At 40.4% G+C, this 17,557-nt stretch overlaps 1 protein-coding gene across 2 annotated transcripts; it reads left to right on the forward strand.

Moving 5' to 3' along the window:
- Nucleotides 1-1,476: 1,476 nt before the first annotated feature.
- On the forward strand, nt 1,477-17,145 carry LOC145489087 (uncharacterized). Of its 2 annotated transcripts, XR_014049557.1 has the most exons (11): nt 1,477-2,207; nt 4,304-4,355; nt 5,424-5,489; nt 6,290-6,406; nt 7,100-7,191; nt 7,972-8,028; nt 9,234-9,324; nt 10,063-10,104; nt 11,099-11,218; nt 13,630-16,595; nt 16,972-17,142. XR_014049557.1 is itself a non-coding variant. In XM_081467995.1 (10 exons), the coding sequence occupies exons 1-10, from the start codon at nt 2,007-2,009 to the stop codon at nt 14,211-14,213; spliced, it is 1,422 nt and encodes a 473-aa protein (XP_081324121.1). In that variant the 5' UTR covers nt 1,477-2,006; the 3' UTR covers nt 14,214-17,145. The 2 variants fall into 2 exon arrangements, 1 of the variants encoding a protein (XP_081324121.1); XM_081467995.1 differs by having other exon boundaries at nt 13,630-17,145.
- The last annotated feature ends 412 nt before the right edge of the window (nt 17,146-17,557 follow it).

The following is a 17,557-nucleotide window of genomic DNA, read 5'->3' on the forward strand; positions in this document are numbered from 1 at the left end:
AAGTTGACCGCTGTCCAGGTTCTGGTTTCTGGTTAGATGGCAGGCTCAAGACAGTTTAACTCGGTGTAATTAGGAACTTCACTTTTAGGCTTGGCTGCATCTATGTTAAGGTACACTTCCAGGTTTTAAGAAATGGGTCCTCCCATGCCTATTCGCGGGTTGTCCGACTCGGGTCCCTTTAGCCTGCGAACAGGCTCCCGGCGAGGAGGGAAAAAAAATTTGGCGAGCGCGAAACAGAAGAATTCGGTGAGCGAAGCGATCGGGGAGGGATAAGGGCTCACGGGGAGCCTGTTCGCAGGCCCCCAAGGAAGCTCAAGGAGCTTGGGAGACCTGTGGTTACCTCTCGAGAGTATTCCACGCTTGTTTGGAAATGCCAAGGGCTTCCAAAAATCATGTCACATCAATTAACAATGTTGGCCCATACAATTATTGAAAGCTATCAGTGATATTTAGGCTAACCGTAGTGACATTTCATTATTTCGCTATTTCGCCCTTTCGTTCGCTAGTTGACGAATTTCCATAGTTTGGGATACTATATTAAAAGACCATAAAATCGCCATGTTCTCGACTCAGTCAGAAATTATCAAAGAATTTCGGCGGAAAGTCTTACTAAGGATTTACAATTAACCCCTTCTATGTTGATTTACAAAATGCCAAATGACTCGGAGTATTACTTTGGTTTTGCGGTAGACGATTCCTCGGAGTTTGGTGATGAAATCGCCAAGTTAATATCTGTACGGTCTCAAGTGGACCAAACGACCTGCAGTCGGAAATTGTTACTGAATTTCGACACTTCGACCGTTCCTGGCTGCTGAGGCATACGTAGTGACTGCGACTATTAAACCCCATCCAGTGCCTTGTGTTACTGTACATCTATGCCCCGTATAAACAGACTGACCCTTGACAGCACAAAGAATTTGTTTAGAGCTTAAAAGAAAATTACCATAAACAGCCTTGCTGTATACTGATCGATACTGTACATCTATTGTTTCTTGAATGTTTCGAAACATAATCATTTCCATTTCCATGTGGGTCGAACCCACATGGTCTGTCCAATGTTCAGTGTGATAAAATTACTGAACAAGAAAGTCCAAGTGATTGTGGCTTGAAGCAAACAAATAATTAGACCGACATTTACGGCCCGGATAATCACGAAAAAAATGACAGTTGTTCCGTTTCTTAGGACCTGTCAAAACTGCTCAATGCAGGAAAAGTAGTCGGACCAGCGGCCGTGATAGACGCTCAAGTTCAAAGAGGCCCTACAAGTTTTTAAGAATTCAAAAATTTTAGCGAGTGAGTGTTTCCAATGTCATTTTGGCTTATCTTGTGGGGTGATCGAGTAAATTGAACTGGCTCAAATCCCTCTTCAATACTATTCCCGTCAATCACTCACATTTAAGTTCCAATATACTCTACGTGTTATTGGTTGCCTGAAAGATTATTTGATAGTCAGGAATGCATTGTTGTTCGATATGCTTCCGCATATCGCATATCCAGGACTCGAAGGAGCCTGTTCGTGACACATCGAATGATTTTCCATTTACTGCTGTCAATGTACACAGGCAAAATTCACAGGCACACAGGCATACAGGCATACAGGCATAAACTTGTGAAAGCGGAAAGCAACGGAGAAACTCTTAACTTACAATCTGGTGGAAAACAAACCTTGTCTTCTGTGGATTAACACAAGTAGTACTAACTGTCGAGGCTTTTTGGCAAGGGCCTTACTTTTGGTTTTCTTGGATATGACGTAGGTCGCCACCGACGCGCCATCTCGAGGAAATCACATGGAAGTATTGATTTAAAATTTTGAGCCAGAGCGACCTCTTTTTATTTGTTTGATAGCTTCCGAATCATTGTATTCAGTCATCAACTCCCGAAGAAACTATCTGTGGACGTAGATATCTGAACTATTTCCGAAGCGTTCTTGCCCCGATCATGACTGCAGACTGAAGATTATCAAGCATCCCTGAGTGTGACATTTTGTTTCAGATCTGAATCTGTCGATGGTTCATCGCTTGCTGCCTCAAAATTTGACTGATTATCAATATTACGTCGACATGGCCTTTAGAGTGCTGCTAGTACTTCTAGCGATATCGATGCTACTGACTTCAGGGACAGAGCGATCAAAGGAAGTGTCCACAAGGGGCCGCCGACTGTGTCTGTGCTCGGACCGTGTGCTTCGATTGTCATCCCAGGATAGCGAGGTGAGCCGAGAAATTTCTCCTCATGTACCAACCGGTAAATGACAAGTTTTAAGGGAAAATATCTAGCCCGGTTTGCTCGAGTCATTGTAACCAGAACGGCGCAAACAATAGGCATGTTTTTTTAATCACTTCTCAGTCTACTACATGCAAAGATCTGATCGGTGCGCGTGACAGCTGGCAACATTTTTTTGGATCCACATAAATTTGCTTCTTCGGCGCGCAAACGAAAAATAAGAGTTTAAGCCATTATAACAGCATAAAAAACTTGTCGATTAAACTAAAAGTACTTTCAGCTAGTCTCTTTATTTTGAAATGCTTCCGTTCATAGTCAATTTACAGACCGAAACCTAAGTTCGGCTTGCGGAAGCAATAATTACGTTAGCCATATCGAGTGGTTTACACGCAGCTCACTTACGTTTTGATTTCGAGAAAGTCTATCTCTTTTTGCAGTTTAACATCAAAACATCCCTAACCAACCTAAGCTTGGCCGCTCTGCCTAACTACCCAAGATTTTGGTTTCCGTTTGCATGTCTCCCTCGTCAAGCGTTGTAAGCATCCGTTTCGCGAACTCGTGCGTGGCCGAAAGCACTCGTGCAATGAATATTGCAGTGTCTGCGATGTTTTGTAATAATCGATAACAAACATAGAGGCGGACGATGGAATACATCGAAGATCAAACTAACCCAGCCGTATTGACGTTTCCATCGTGTTGAGCAAGTTGCATTGTAGCTTTAGAACATGTCGATGGTATTTCAATCTAATTTGGAACCCGGTAATGATAGTAACTGCACGTGACTTGTGGCTACGCGCAAAACAGAACACGTTATGCCAGGGCCTTAGCTAATAACAGGCAAATCGAAGCACTTGCTTCAGCAATTCTGTTTCATTTTTGTTAGTAGTAGCCATCATAAACCCCCTAAATACCTAGGAAGAGAATTGAACCATGGACCTTGCCTCAGTCATAATTTTTTTCATGGACATTGCCTCAGTCATAATGTTTTTCCGGCTACGGCCCTACCTGTAGGTTAGGTTTGAAAGAATTGACTAAAACTATAAGTATATTTTAACAAAATAATTTTCATTTAATTTGAAAAATGCTTCCCGCAAAAGTTTAGTTGGAAGAAATCCGACTCAAACACTTCAGGTATACAGAGCTATTGATTACACTGCACGTAGGAAGGCTGTTGGGTTCAAGAGGTCATGTTATCGCACGTTTTTCAGGCGAGAAGAGAGATTCTGCGTTATCCATGGCACGAAATCTTAACTAGGATGTAAAATGTGACCATAACTATCTCTCCGCTCGATAGTTAATAATTTGGCTACGTCACAATTTGCCAGAATGAATAGATTTCTGTGAAATTTTGCCTTGTCGAAACCAAAGAAACATTACTAAACATTATTTTGATTTTGATCAACAGCACCAGTCCGATTAGCTTTTATCTACAGCACACTAATCAAAATGATAGTAAATAGAGGGGATTGGTTTGTTAGCCCGGAAAACTTCAATGGCGTAAACAAAGGAAGCAAGATTTTTGTAGGGAGGTCCACGGCCGCGCACAATCTTTTGTTTTGTGCTCATGCACTGAGCCATGATTACGTAACCGAAACGTTTCTACTGGTTAGCTGCCAGCCGATTGTGATTTGCGCACGGTCCAAGGCAAAATAGAGCGAACAAAAACAGATTCAGTACTTCATAGCTATTTCCCCCTTTAAACTATGCCCAAAGTGAGTCAGACGACGTTGGATTGAGGACTGGGAAAGAAATAACTCAGGTAGTTATGGGAAAGTAGTGGAAAAATCATGATGATGTTCTTCATGCCATTGATGCGGGCAGAGGTCGAAATGTTAAACGTATTTATAGCGCTGATGTTATCCCCCTGTACAAGGAATTAAGTTTTCATTCACAAAATTCTTCGATTGAGAGATTAGGGCTCAAGTGTTAAGGTCAAATGAATTGTGTAAACGGCACGAAAACAAGGAATTTTCTGACGCCTACAGAAATGACCTCGAGTTTGTGTTTTAATTCAGTAGTTGTTAGAACCCTCAAGATTGATTTGAATTTGCTGATTCGGTTGTTTGTTGGTTTGTCTTTATAGGCATCTCCTTCTGCTTCTTGTGAAGAAATGTGTACTTTTAACAGCAACGCAGGTCAGAAATAATGATAAAGAAAGCTTTATTTATCTGAAAGACCAACCGGGAAAAAAATTTGGGTTAACAAAACGTTTTTTCTGTCACATAGAAAAAAGCTGTAAAATAATTTTTTAAAACTCTGCAAACCTTTTTTATCTTATCACACTAATAACAATTTTACAATAAAACGTTTATGTTACAAAGCCCTTTGTTTTAAGAAATAAGCGCTTAAAGATGATTTCCAGTTCGTACTGCGCAGTCTCAGCACCCCAATTAGGATAGAATGCGAATCGATGTTATTCGTTACGAACCGCTTGCCTTATCTTTGAGGCATTTTAAATTCTTTTTCCAACAGTTTACTTTGATTTTTACAGCTACGAAGTTGTTTTATCCAGTAATATCAGAAAGAACGAAGCATAAAGCTTCGCATCCATAACGGCGGTTGACATGAAACTTTGAATGGACTTCATGTAGATAGTTGCGAAATGTTACATTTTGTGACGTCCTACATGAGTCAAAACAAAACACGTAAACAAACTCTTGAGAGTGCGCAGTACGGACTGGAAATCATCTTTAAAGCTAAAATGAAAGGTGTTATTACTAGGACGTGCGGTTGCAGTGGTAACCTGTTATGTCACGTGTTCTGTAATGATGTGACATTCGTGTAATACCAATATTCTATCGTCACAAAGAGTAACTGTTAGAAAGTACTCTAGAAACTGTTTCCATCCGGAAATGGCCGCTCTAACTTCCTTGCCATTTTGAAAGTAATATGTGAACAGATTAATTTTTTTAAATTTGCAATTTGATTGTTAAAGGAGCTCAGTCACGGTATTTTGAGTTATTTTGTCCACATACAAAATTACCTTTAAATGGTAGGAAACCTGAAAACATCAGTTTAATAAGATAGAAAAACACTAAAGAGATAATGATAAACCATAAAGAAACAAGGATGGCTAAGGATGGAGAAGATTGACACGGATTACAAGCGACGAATTTAAAAAATTGAGGCTAAACTTTTCAATATGCGCAAACTGTGACTGAGCTCCTTTAAGATTGACTTTTGAAATATTTCTTTTTTTGTAGGAGTCCTGTCTAATGTCTCTCGTCGCCATCTAAGGTCTCGTCGAGATGTCCTTAAACAGGCAAAACGTAAGAGTTGTTAAATCTTAGAATAGGAGCAACATCAAGGGTTATTCAGTAAGCCAATGCTTCATTTTGCTCCAGACGTTCACGTAGGGCCTGGGTAACAAAGGTTTCTCTGCACGTGCTCACAGTTCCAGTTCCCTACCCAAAATCGACGTGGAGTTTCATCAACTTTCTAATTTCGTTCAATTTCGTTGAAAAACGTTGCCGCTGGCGTCATTTATTGTTCAACTCACTTGACGGTGTTTGGAAATGTGATGAAACACTATCTCTCTTCTTTTAAATATTTCAAGAAGCTTTTTTGAAGTAATATTTCAAACACGAAAGACTGTGTTTGACCGCATTTCCAAACACCGAGAAGAGAGTTGAAAATACGACGAGCAGCGGAGTATTTTTGACGAACTTCGAGGTGTTTGGAAATGTGGTCAAACACTGTCTTGAGTGTTTAATATATCTTCTCAATCGAAACCAAAACTAAGGAGAAAACGGAGAAATAAAATCGTAAAAATCTATGCTAATAGACCAATTTCGATCTACTAAAATTCAGCCTGAAACAATAGCCCTCAGCACGAGGCTCCGGGGAATAAACCCCACAAACTCTGCAATTATTCCCCGGAACCTCGTGCTGAGGTCTATTGTTTCAGGCTGAATATTAATATATCGAAATTGGTCTATTAAGATCAGATATCTAAACACCATCACGGTCATGATTTTCTTTGTTTAACTTTGATGAATTATTGATGAGTTTGAGAAGATAGTTTCCTGCAACACACAAAATAGTTCTGTGTTGTTTCTTCAATCCACAGAGTGTCGCTTCAATCGTGTCCTTCCTGACTGGGAGGTCAAAAATACAACAGTCGCCTTTCATAGGAGTGGAAACAATTCTGAGTGGTTTGCAGAGGTCTCCTGGAGTCCTTACAACGGTACTAATAAAAATGTAGTTATGAAAAAAGAATATCCTCGTGCGATAAAACAATTCGTATCCTCGGTAGTGGACTGGAAGTAGCTTGCTAATGAGGCTAATGCGGTGAGTTTTTTCAAATGTAAATTGCGTTAATGTATTTTTAATGATATTCCCTCGCATGAGCCTCAATTGCAAGCTAGTTCCAGTCCCATACCGAGAATACGAATATGGCATAACGCCAGTATCTTGTCCTCCAAAGTTCCGTTCTTACACTACTTAGAATACAGTACGTCTACTTACACTTCTTACGTTATCAACACTGCTACTTACACTACTTACAGTACTCACACGCGTCTACTCTTTCTTCCCTCCTCTGGCTCCCCCTTGTCCTTCCCTCCTAAGGGCGGATTTAGGATTTTTCTTAGGAGGGGTGCACCACTAAGGAATGGTGTAACTAGTGAGGTAAACAAATTTTAAAAGCGAATGCGAAGGAGAAGACTTTATCTCAGGGGGGTGCACCCTCCCACTAGATCCGACCGTGTTTTCCCCCTTTTTTCTTCGTCTACATAATAATTTTTTTTTATAGCAGATTGATTCATATCGTATTACAATAACTTATTCCATTTTAGTTGGAAATCTTCAATAATAGCACATTACTAACATTTCTTCTGAATGACTGGCCTTTATATATTTCATATCAATTTTTTGTCAGGATCTTCGCTTCTTTGGATTGGCTATTACATTCTTTATTTCACTGGTAGTTCGGCAAAAGATAACCGAGTTCACTGTCAAATTATTTCAAAGGTAAGGTAAATTCTGAGTGGGTTCAAGTGGTCCATACCGTCAGAGTTATCCCAGTTTTTGTATAAAGCGACCAGAAATAGACGTTCCCGCCCTTACGGGGATGTTAGTCCATCGCAGGGTTACCCCTGGGCATTACTGACATCCGTTGGTCTCCATTTATACCACAGGTGTCCCAACTCCTTGGGAGCCGTGAACGTGTTAATATATGACACTCAGTGACGTAACAGCATAAATATTAGGGTTTGTATGGAAATGTAACGGTCGTATAAAACAGTTCGAAATATGGAAAAGGAGTTCAATAAAAATGACTCCGAGTGAAGAATGATCATCGCAGTTAATTTTCCAATTTAAGCAATTGCAAAGAAGAAGCCTGAAAAAATCAGGGCTTCAACGGGATTCGAACCCGTGACCTCCGCGATACCGGTGCGATGCTCTACCAACTGAGCTATGAAGCCACACATTGGGAGCGAGGTCAATTAATTGAGTTCATATCTTCCCGTGAGGAGTTCATATATGAATTATTTCATATAAACTTCACTGAAATGACTCCCTTCGACTCTTCGCAGTTACTTGTGTTTCCGTGGCGTTTTGGGTCTGTTCCAAAGCGATCCCAGCCAGTTTTAGTTTCATGATGGCTCTGTCTCTTACAGCGAAGACTCATGGGAGGTTCACCAAACACCCCCACCCCTTCCCTACGCATCGTTGGGGTGTGATTTTGGTTGCATGTGCAGGGATGAATTCTTGATAGAAAGTCAAAATTGTTCTGTTGTTCTGGTCTAGAACCAAACCAGTGTGAACATCAGCTCTACAAAGAACGCCGAGATCATCCATTTAAAGGTAAATAAAGATTTCACTTATGGGTTGTCTAATATATTTTTAGGCCGTTTATTCTTGTTTGTATCTGTTATTCCGCTGGGTAAATTGTGAAACCTGGAACGAGTTCACGAACCCACGGGAGGATGGGCTGAACAAAATGGCAGAGGGGAAAGAACACAAATTTCGAGGCTTCCCGGAAGCTTCCCCGTACGCGTCTTTCGTCTACTTTATGGCCACAGCAAAGGAAATGGCAATGTGTAATTATATAAATTGCACCCGAGCCTGAATCCAGGTCTACCCATTTGCACAATGTAACGTTCGAAATTTCGCCGTCACGAGTAATCTATTAGACAACCCGTAACTGAAATATTTATCTATTATTTTTATAATAATTTGGGGGGTGTTCCGTAGACAGGGTCCGTAGGGGGAGTCAGTGGACCGGTCCATAGGTAGTCCGCGGACCCGTTCCGTAGTGGGAGTCCACGGACCGGGGGTCAGTTTTTTTCGGGTTACCCCTTTAATATTCAGCGCGCAGACGTTGCATGTTCATGTCAAGTTCTTCGTAAAATGTTTTTCGCCGCAAGAGAATGGAATGACGGTCAACTGTCGATGAGAGTAATTCAATCAAATTCAAAACTACCTTTGTAGACGAACATACGACGTATTTAACTCTAAGAGAGTAAATACCTTCGTTGTGATTTTGCCGAATGAAAAATTAAATTAAATTCACCGCGCGGTCCATCTATTGTGGTGGTCGTCATTCCCAAGTTCTTTGCCAAATTTTTCACTGCCACAAATTTTAAACACCGTCCAGCTATCGACGGGGAAAATTCAGGTAAATGCAGAGCTAGCCTTTTAGTCGAACATTCGACGCATTGAACTCCTATGCCTTCGCGATGATTTTTGCCGATCCACAACGGAAGGGTTACAAATTCCACTCCCTACTGGGCTCAGTAGGCAAGCTCAATGCTGAGACAAACTTTAACTTTCCAACCCCTCCCTTCAATCACATCTCTGGAATCTGTTAAAATCTAGCAGACCCGTGACCAGCCACAACCAGGGTACTTTCTCAAGGTAGAGAGAGGACCCTGGGAACGAGGTTGGTCTAAGTCGTCCTCTTTTAACTAACTGCATGACCTTATACATCTCGGTTAAAATCTTTAACTTGATCTGATTAATTAAATAATTAATTAATCCTTGACGTGAGTTCATGTGTATTCTCTTAGGTATTCGCTCTTCCAGAGTCCGTGAATTCAACTATCGATCACGGCGAGGCGAAATTAACTCGATACAGCAACGATAAACCGAAGTACCTCGGTGAGTAAGTAGTGGTTGTCTTGTTTAGTGATAAGATACAACAACTGTTTGACAATGCTTTGACGAAGTTCATTAACAGAAGCAAGTGAAGGATAGTGACTTATTTATGACCTTGATTGTTTGCCATGCTCTTAAACCGAGATATACAAAGTTAGCCAATGAGTGTCCGAGAAATGCAACCGTTGTACCTTGTCAATGGGCAAGAAATGTCTTTCATGTTTATGCAAGATAATTCAGTAGAAAAAGAATTACCCCAGAAACAATTGAAAGGCTAAAAGCTCTCGGTTAAAGTATTTTATAAACCTCACACTTTAAGTTTTTCAGTCCGAGAATAGCAGCCTTCGTTGTGCACAAGTCTTAGACGGAAAAGTGTTGTGCTTGAGACTTGTTTCTGTCGTTTATCCTGTCCACATTGTGCATAAAGCCTCTCCGCTTTAGAGGTTTCTGTCTTCTTCTTCACAACTGATTTGGTAGATCAACGCACCAGTATCACGGAGGCCATGGCTTTGAATTTCGTTGCAGCTTTGACGTTTTTCAGGCAAAAAAGCCATGACTTACAGACTGGAAAGAGTGATTTCATTCATCTTATATTTCGACTGTGATTTACATATATGCGGTCTTTCATATATGCCCTAAATCGGTCTATAGACGTACTATTTGGATGGTGAAACATGTTTCAAATATCAATACTTATGCAATCGTCGAAATGTGCTGCTGATATATTGTCTTATTTTTCAGGGCTAATGACACCACCACGGTACACCATGGAGCCGACAGAGGGTATGTACAGAAGTAGTTAGGCTTTGTCATAAAAGTTAAAAGGTGACCGGAAACACACTTTTAGGAAAAATTGTAATTTAAATATCTGAACCATGTGTAATACATCTAGATCGGAAATCTCCCATTTACGTAGGTGGGTAAAATTAATTGCTCGGTTCATGGGTAAGACGCCACAGGCTGAATGTAAATGTCGTTAGGTGGACCGTAATTGTCGCAGGTTGATTTTAAGATTTGTAGGCGTTCGATTACTGGAGAGCAGTACACCCGTTTCTGTCTTTGGCGCTCGTCCTTAGTCTACCGGCATGGAAACAAAAGGTCGACGCAAGCGGTACTTTTCATGAGAGATTCGCTGTTGTCTAAAACACTGTGCGATGAGTTTATACAATGTAATATCATGGGTGACAAATTCACTCCTTAATTTTGGCGCGAAATTTCAGCGTCAATTTATAATTTCATGTAAAATTTGGCGCGAAAATTCTCGAACAATAAACAAGACAAAAACCCACGATTGTAAGCGTATATTTGGGTGCTTTCCATTATGCCAGAGTGACCGGTCAGAAACCAGTGGGAATTCCCTAGGAAAATGGAACGACATTTTTCGATTAAACCGGTCCAACCAAATGGAGTGGCTTTTACCATTTTTTATTCCTTTTCCGGATTGCCTACAAGAATTAGGGAAATGAGCCGGTTTGTCAAAATGGAACGGCAAATTTCGGTCAGAATATTCCATCCTCCCTCCCCCAGCTGTTTTCTCGTTCATTGGACTGTTTCCATAGTTGCTTTTCTCCCCCCTACCCCCTTTTCCATATGAGGATAATCCCCAAAATAAAATCAGTGGTCCTATCATTAGACGTAAAATCTCTCCCATACTAAACCCTTGGAGTATCAACCAGTGGACTTATGAATTACCCTGTAGAACTTTGTATTTTAGATCAGTATTGCAGAGAACGCATTGAAAGAAATCGATCTGAAATATATGATCCTTTCTTACCAGATAATATTACCGTCACAGCGTACGTGTCTATGGCGGCTGGAATCCTGGTAGGAATAGCCCTGGGTGCTGGCTTGCTGAAGTACTGTTTGTGCCGCAAAAAGAGCAGCTATTTTCCACCAGGTTTGTATTTAAATTAGCCTCACTAAACTCGTTTGAGAGTAAAAATTCCTTTGAATTATCAACTCAAGAACGTGGTTAGTAAGGCTAATGTTAATACTTACAAAATAACTTAGAATCGGCAATCATTTATGAGTAGGCTCTACATTTCGATTGAGAAATTTGTGGAGTAAATAAGAAGATATATATTTTTCCTTTTAATTTTCGTTCAGTATTTTATGTCTATGTCCCACGAACGAATTATTACCGTTAATTTTGGTTGAAAGTGACACAACATTTCATCTACATAATCAATCACGGGGATGGAATAAAGTTTGCCTTCACTAGCAATTTAAGTATAAGCTTTCGTAAGAATAATAATGACGAAAAAGATAGCAGTGACATACAAATGTTGTGTAAAAACATCTGCTTTGCCTTTTCCACTTGAAACCAAAGGAAATAGTCGACAACTATACGTAGGTTATGACTTAAGAATAAGGCAACGCCCACACGTATCCGGACATTTTTGAATCCGCAACTTTTTCTTTCCGGACTCAAAAATTCCCCGTCCACACGTAGCGTATTCAAATCGAATTCGCCTGTCCACGCGCAGCCGATGGTATCCGGATTCACTCTAGAGAAATTAGGCCTACACGTTGTGCCGCCATATTGGTTTATTGCTCGGTAAGAGACTGGACACGATTTTGCTACGTCATCGGATTCGAAAATATCCGGATTCAGCGTCCACACGTTATCGGATTCGTTGTGGATTTATTTTTTCCACTCTGGAGAGCAGATTCAAAAATATCCGGATTGGCTGCCGAATTCGCCGGATGCGTGTGGACGGAAGCCGTATCCGGAAAGAAAAAGTTGCGGATTCAAAAATCCCTATCCCTTACAGCCAGTTCCTCCGCCTGCGTCGACTTTGCTCCGACGACGATGACTTCCTGGTTAAATCTCGGGACATGACAACATTTTTTACACAGCGTGGTTATCCGTGTACTTCCCTCGAGCATGATCTGCGTAGGGTAACAAGCATCCGTCGTCCAAACGCTCTGAGCGGGTCCGAACGTGGTGAAAGAACAGTTGATAGAGTGCCTGTGGTCCTCACGTACCACCCCTTTAACACCCAAATTAAACGGTATCTAATTTAGAACTTTCGCATTCTATCAACGGATCTGCAAACGCGTGACATCTTCCCACGAGCACCTTTTGTGGCATACAAACGCGACCTCAACATACGAAACATGCTGGTACGCTCCACCAACAACTCTTCGACTGAGCAGCCTGGGTCATGTGCATGTCAACGCTCTCGTTGGAACACCTGTGAGTACATCAATCCTCTCACCGTGATACCAGGTCCTAAATGCACCTTTACTATCCGAGAACATTTTACATGTATGTCGGAAAATCTCGTGTATTGCATATCCTGTCGCAGATGCTCCCATCTCTACATCGGTGAAACCAGTCGAAGCCTCAGAAGTCGATTTGGTGAGCATTTGCGAAGCATACGCAAGAACACTCCTGGATTTCCTGTGGCCCAACATTTCAACTCTACGTGCCACAGTATCACAGATGTCCAGGTGCGTGGTATGCGTTTGTGTAATGGCACCAACATCCAGCGAAAACAACAGGAGATGAGGCTGATTTTTCGGCTAGGAACAGTGCAGCCGCATGGACTAAACATAAACTTCAGCTACATTTAAACAATACACGCGCAATTTTTCTACGTGCGCGCGCCCATCTAACGTAATTACAAATCTACTGCGTATTTTAACGGTTTTTTAACGGTTTTTTAACACTGAAGAAGGGTCATATACCCGAAACGTCTGTGTTTTCATGAACATTTTTGACACTTTCCGATATTTATACATCCAGTATCGCTTCAATCGTTTTCAACCAAGTGTCACGCATCAGCAACGACTTTTTAGTCTACCAATATACTTTTATGTCTAATAATGCCTATGGTTATGTCAGTGATGTCTACGCATAACTTTCTAAATCTATGGTTGTGTCTATGTCTATATATAATTGTCTCCATTGTATATCCATGTCTAGGTTGTGTCTGTGTCCGTGTCAGTGATGTCTATAATTATACACAAGTGTCCATATCTTTGTCTGTGTCTATGCATAAGTGTCTATGTCTATTTATAATTTTCTCCATTATATGTCTATGTCTATGTCATGTCTGTGTCTATATCTATGCACAACTCTCTGTGTCTATGCATGTGTGTCTATATCTCTCCGTATAATTGTCTACATTGCATATCAATGCGTATCACTTTCTACAGTGAAAATCCGCAGTCGATGTCTACATTTAATGTCCAGGCCTATGTCTTTGTCTGTCTGTTTTCCTGTCTGTCTCCTGGGGATATTACTGCGCATTTTTTATTGATGTTCAATTAATTAAAATCTCCCCTTTTCATCTGCTGCAGAATTCAAGTACCATGCTTTCATAAGTTTCCAAAAGGAAGATTCCCATTGGGTGAGCGGGGAACTCCTTCCATTCCTGGAAAAAGAACATCAGATACAATGCTGTCTTCACTACAGGGACTTCGATCCTGGAACACCTTTTCTAGAAAGCATGGCGGACGGCGTTTACAAAAGTTACAAAATCATTGTAGTATTTTCAAGTAATTTCTTGCAGAGCAATTACTGTATCCATGAGCTGGACCTCGCACAATATCGCCTTCTAAACAGACGTGATGACAGCCTTATTATTATAAGAATTGATAACACAGATCCCAGCAAGCTTCCTCCTGCGCTACAGAAAAGAAATTTTATCGACTACTCCGATGTACTGGAAAGACCTTTTTGGAAGAGTAAACTTCTCAAGTTCCTAAATTCTGGCAGCCAAAGCGTGTCTACAGACACAGACAATAATAACAGTTCTCTGGAGGAGTCTAACGAGCAAAATGGAAATAGACAGGCGAGAGCTGGATTTGACAGGCTTAACAGCACGATTAGCACCGCCACAGAAATATCTATCGTTTCTCTCAACGAGGAAAGGTTGATTTAAACTGTAGATGTATTGCACTGATGTGTTTTATCGTAGTACACGATCTACACTGTACAAAACCTGGTATGGCTTTTTCTGTAGGAGAAGGTCAATGCAGGAAAATGTTACATGAATTCTTCCATGTTATATACCCTCTTAAGTTCTCTGTGATATTTAGTAACTAGTGAATTTAACGAGCGTTCCTTAGGAATGGCCAATTCCCTCAGTGAGACGCACCTGCAGGGAATCATGGCAGTTGTATTCATTAAAACAAATATCCAGTCCAATATGATGTATACAACTACCACGATTCCCTACGAGTGCATCTCATAGAGGGATTTGCGAATCATTAGCGATCATTTAAGCTAACGATTTTAGAGTCGTTGGCAATCCTCCGTAGGAAAAAAGATGGCGACTGGTATATTTACCCACAGTTCTTAGCGCACGAAAACCTTAACAATGTTCATAAAAACGTACAGAAACGTTATAAAATCTTCAAACCTAGGCTACTCAATGTCCTTAGTACAGGGACAAATATTGCAAAAATTTGGCTTTCTTTGTGCCTTATGGGCTGAGTTAGGTTCGCAAGGCTTTGTGGTAAAATGTACAGCCGCCATCGTTTTTCCTACGGTGGATTTCAGCGGACATCCAAATCTAGCGAGAGTTTCTATTTCAAAGTAACGTTTTTTATTTTATGAAATCCCTGATCGTATTTGGCGACACTATACATATCGCTGGATTTCTGAAAACATTTTTAAAGAAAAACGCGTTCTTTTAATTTGCACTAAAGTAAGAGTGAAAAATGGAAAATACCAGTGGAAAAAAAAGACTGACATTTCTTTTAATTTTTACATCGTCTATCTATGAGTCTCTGGTGAGAAAAAAGAAAACTCTTTACACCAGGGTTGAAATTGCTTTAACACCTGATTTCATGCATATGTACATATACATGTAGTTGTTAAAAAAAATTCTGACATCTAGTCGCTGAAAATAAAAAAGGTGTCCTGTAAGCTAAAATTAGTCTATTTAGAGCAGTGTTCAAGTAGCGTGCATTTGTAAAATAGTTTTTGCAGAAAAACTTGTTTTTCACTGAAGTGACGGATACTAGTGACTGTATATGTGTCATTAAACATTTCGCTTATGTTGTTTTGTACTTGCATGCGTTTGTCTAAATATTTAGTTAGCACTACTTTTTCGTCCTTCGCAGGTGTTCCCACGATTATTAACCCTCAAAGCAATAATTCTTCTACGTGCAGAAACCGCGTCATACGCCATTTTTCCGCGCTTGGCTCGTGAGTTGTCCGTGCCCTAGAAAGCCAAACTCCGTTCGCATTTCTTGTACAATTTTGGTCTGTTCCTGATATAACAACAGCATAAAGAACACATGGGAAGAAGGGTGGGTTTGCGCTGAGACGGGGAGGGGGAAGAGAACGACGCGCTACCGTGGATTGCGGAGGAGGATGTCAACAATCGCGTTAGTTTTGCGTTTAAATTTCCCATGTCGAACCTTGCGTTCAGAGCTCGTTCCCTTCCGCTGTGTCGCCTTTGTTGACACAAAGTTTCCTGTTCCCAGAAGACATATTTTTGACATTAACCGAGACTGTTTTTTTTATTCATTTAAGACAGGTTCGTAACAATAAATGACTACTATGCTTCTGCTAAGCAGGATCTCTTTAATTTCATCATGGGTACTCGTCAGATTCATGAATCATCAGGGGCTCAAGACGAGCAAACTTTTTCCGGGTGGTTCTCCCCTGGGTTTCCCATCTAGGAGAGTCTCAATAGGGTTAACCACCGTTAGCCGTAAAACGTTTTAATCGTGTTTATGACTTAGATAAACTTGCTTTTTGGCCCTATTTTCCTAAACTTTATTTGATGCACTGGGCCTTGCGGTGATTTTAGTATGACATGAAGATGAATGGATCACGACACAGAAAAAGTTATCTTGATTAATCAGTTTCTACAAGGTTTTGTATCTTTTAATGTTAAAATGAACGCTACCAAATTTATTTTCAAGATGAGCCGAAGAGATAGGTTTTCAAGAACTGTAAAAAAAAGCTCAATTATATTTGAAAAATGACCTTTTTGTTTGGCAGTCCATGCGCGTTCACGTAAGCTCCATATAAACAAAGGAAATGCAAAGTTGTAGGAGGAGAAAGCGTGCAAAGGGTGCTGTCGTTGACAATTCGTGACGTGTCGGTTTGCTGATTGGTCTAATGTTATTTTCCATATTCATGATGACTATTGCTGATCTGAGGTGCTTGTTTGTCATTTTATGATGGTTGCCGTCGAAGCAAGATGTGTACAGTTCCCTTCTACACGAGAAGCAAATTCTTACTTTGAAGAAGAAATGGCGTCGACGTTTGTGGAAGAGAAGTCAGCCGACACCCATTTGCACCAATGGTTAGTATCAGTTACTTTGCAGTCTACCTTTTAAGGTAATATTTCAATCAAATATACCAGCTCCAAGTCATTCTACCACGTGCGATTGCCGGACTCGGTTTACATTTGGTGCAGTTCAACTTCAGAACAACCGCATGGCTTTAGTAAGAGAGCAAAACGTACGTTAGGAGTTAGTTCAGGAACCATGCGAGACGCTAGGTTCTTCTTCTTTTTTTTTCCACGAGAGTTTGACTTTCGCTTTTTTGTCAAACTTTGTCGTGTACTTGTGAACGCGCGCTCGTGCACTAACAATAGTAAACTCTTTACTCTTCGTTTACTCGTTTGTTTCCAGACTTAGGTTTGTTCCTTATGCAATTTTTATCTATTATAATTCCAGAGAGTAAACGACTGAAGACTTGAAAGTCAAGAAAACACCAGGAGATCAAAAGGATTTAAGTTGAGAAGATGAAGATAAAGTTAAGAATAACATTTGAGAATTTGGTTAAATTGAAATCTCTCCGGTAATTAATGGCAGTTTTGAAACTAGAGGTCAGAAGATATAATAGAGTCCAAAAACGTTTTGCTTGAAAGTTTTATTTTTTTTTTTCTCGGCTGAAATATTTGCTTTAGGGCGACATTCGCGTGCGAAAAAATTGGGTTGTGATTAAGTAACTCTGCCATTTTTGACGGAAAGGTTTCAACCGCTTTCAAGCTATCATTTGATACATGTTTTCAAATTATGGGGGTTTTTATTTTTTTGCTCGGGCGATCATCAATTTGATTAAATTATGTGTTATCGTTTCGGCATTTGCATGCTTTACTACGTGTAATTTGTCAAAGTCAAGTATTGTTATTGTTTGAAAATTCCAAATTGTTTTAGAATCGCTCAACTCTCCCAAGTTTGAAAACCTGTAACTAGGCGACGACCTTTGATGATTAGTTAAGGTGGCGCTGCACGTTGAAATGAAACCGTGATAGCAACT

This window comes from Orbicella franksi, chromosome 6, assembly GCF_964199315.1.
Source record: "Orbicella franksi chromosome 6, jaOrbFran1.1, whole genome shotgun sequence".
Taxonomy (NCBI): domain Eukaryota; kingdom Metazoa; phylum Cnidaria; class Anthozoa; order Scleractinia; family Merulinidae; genus Orbicella; species Orbicella franksi.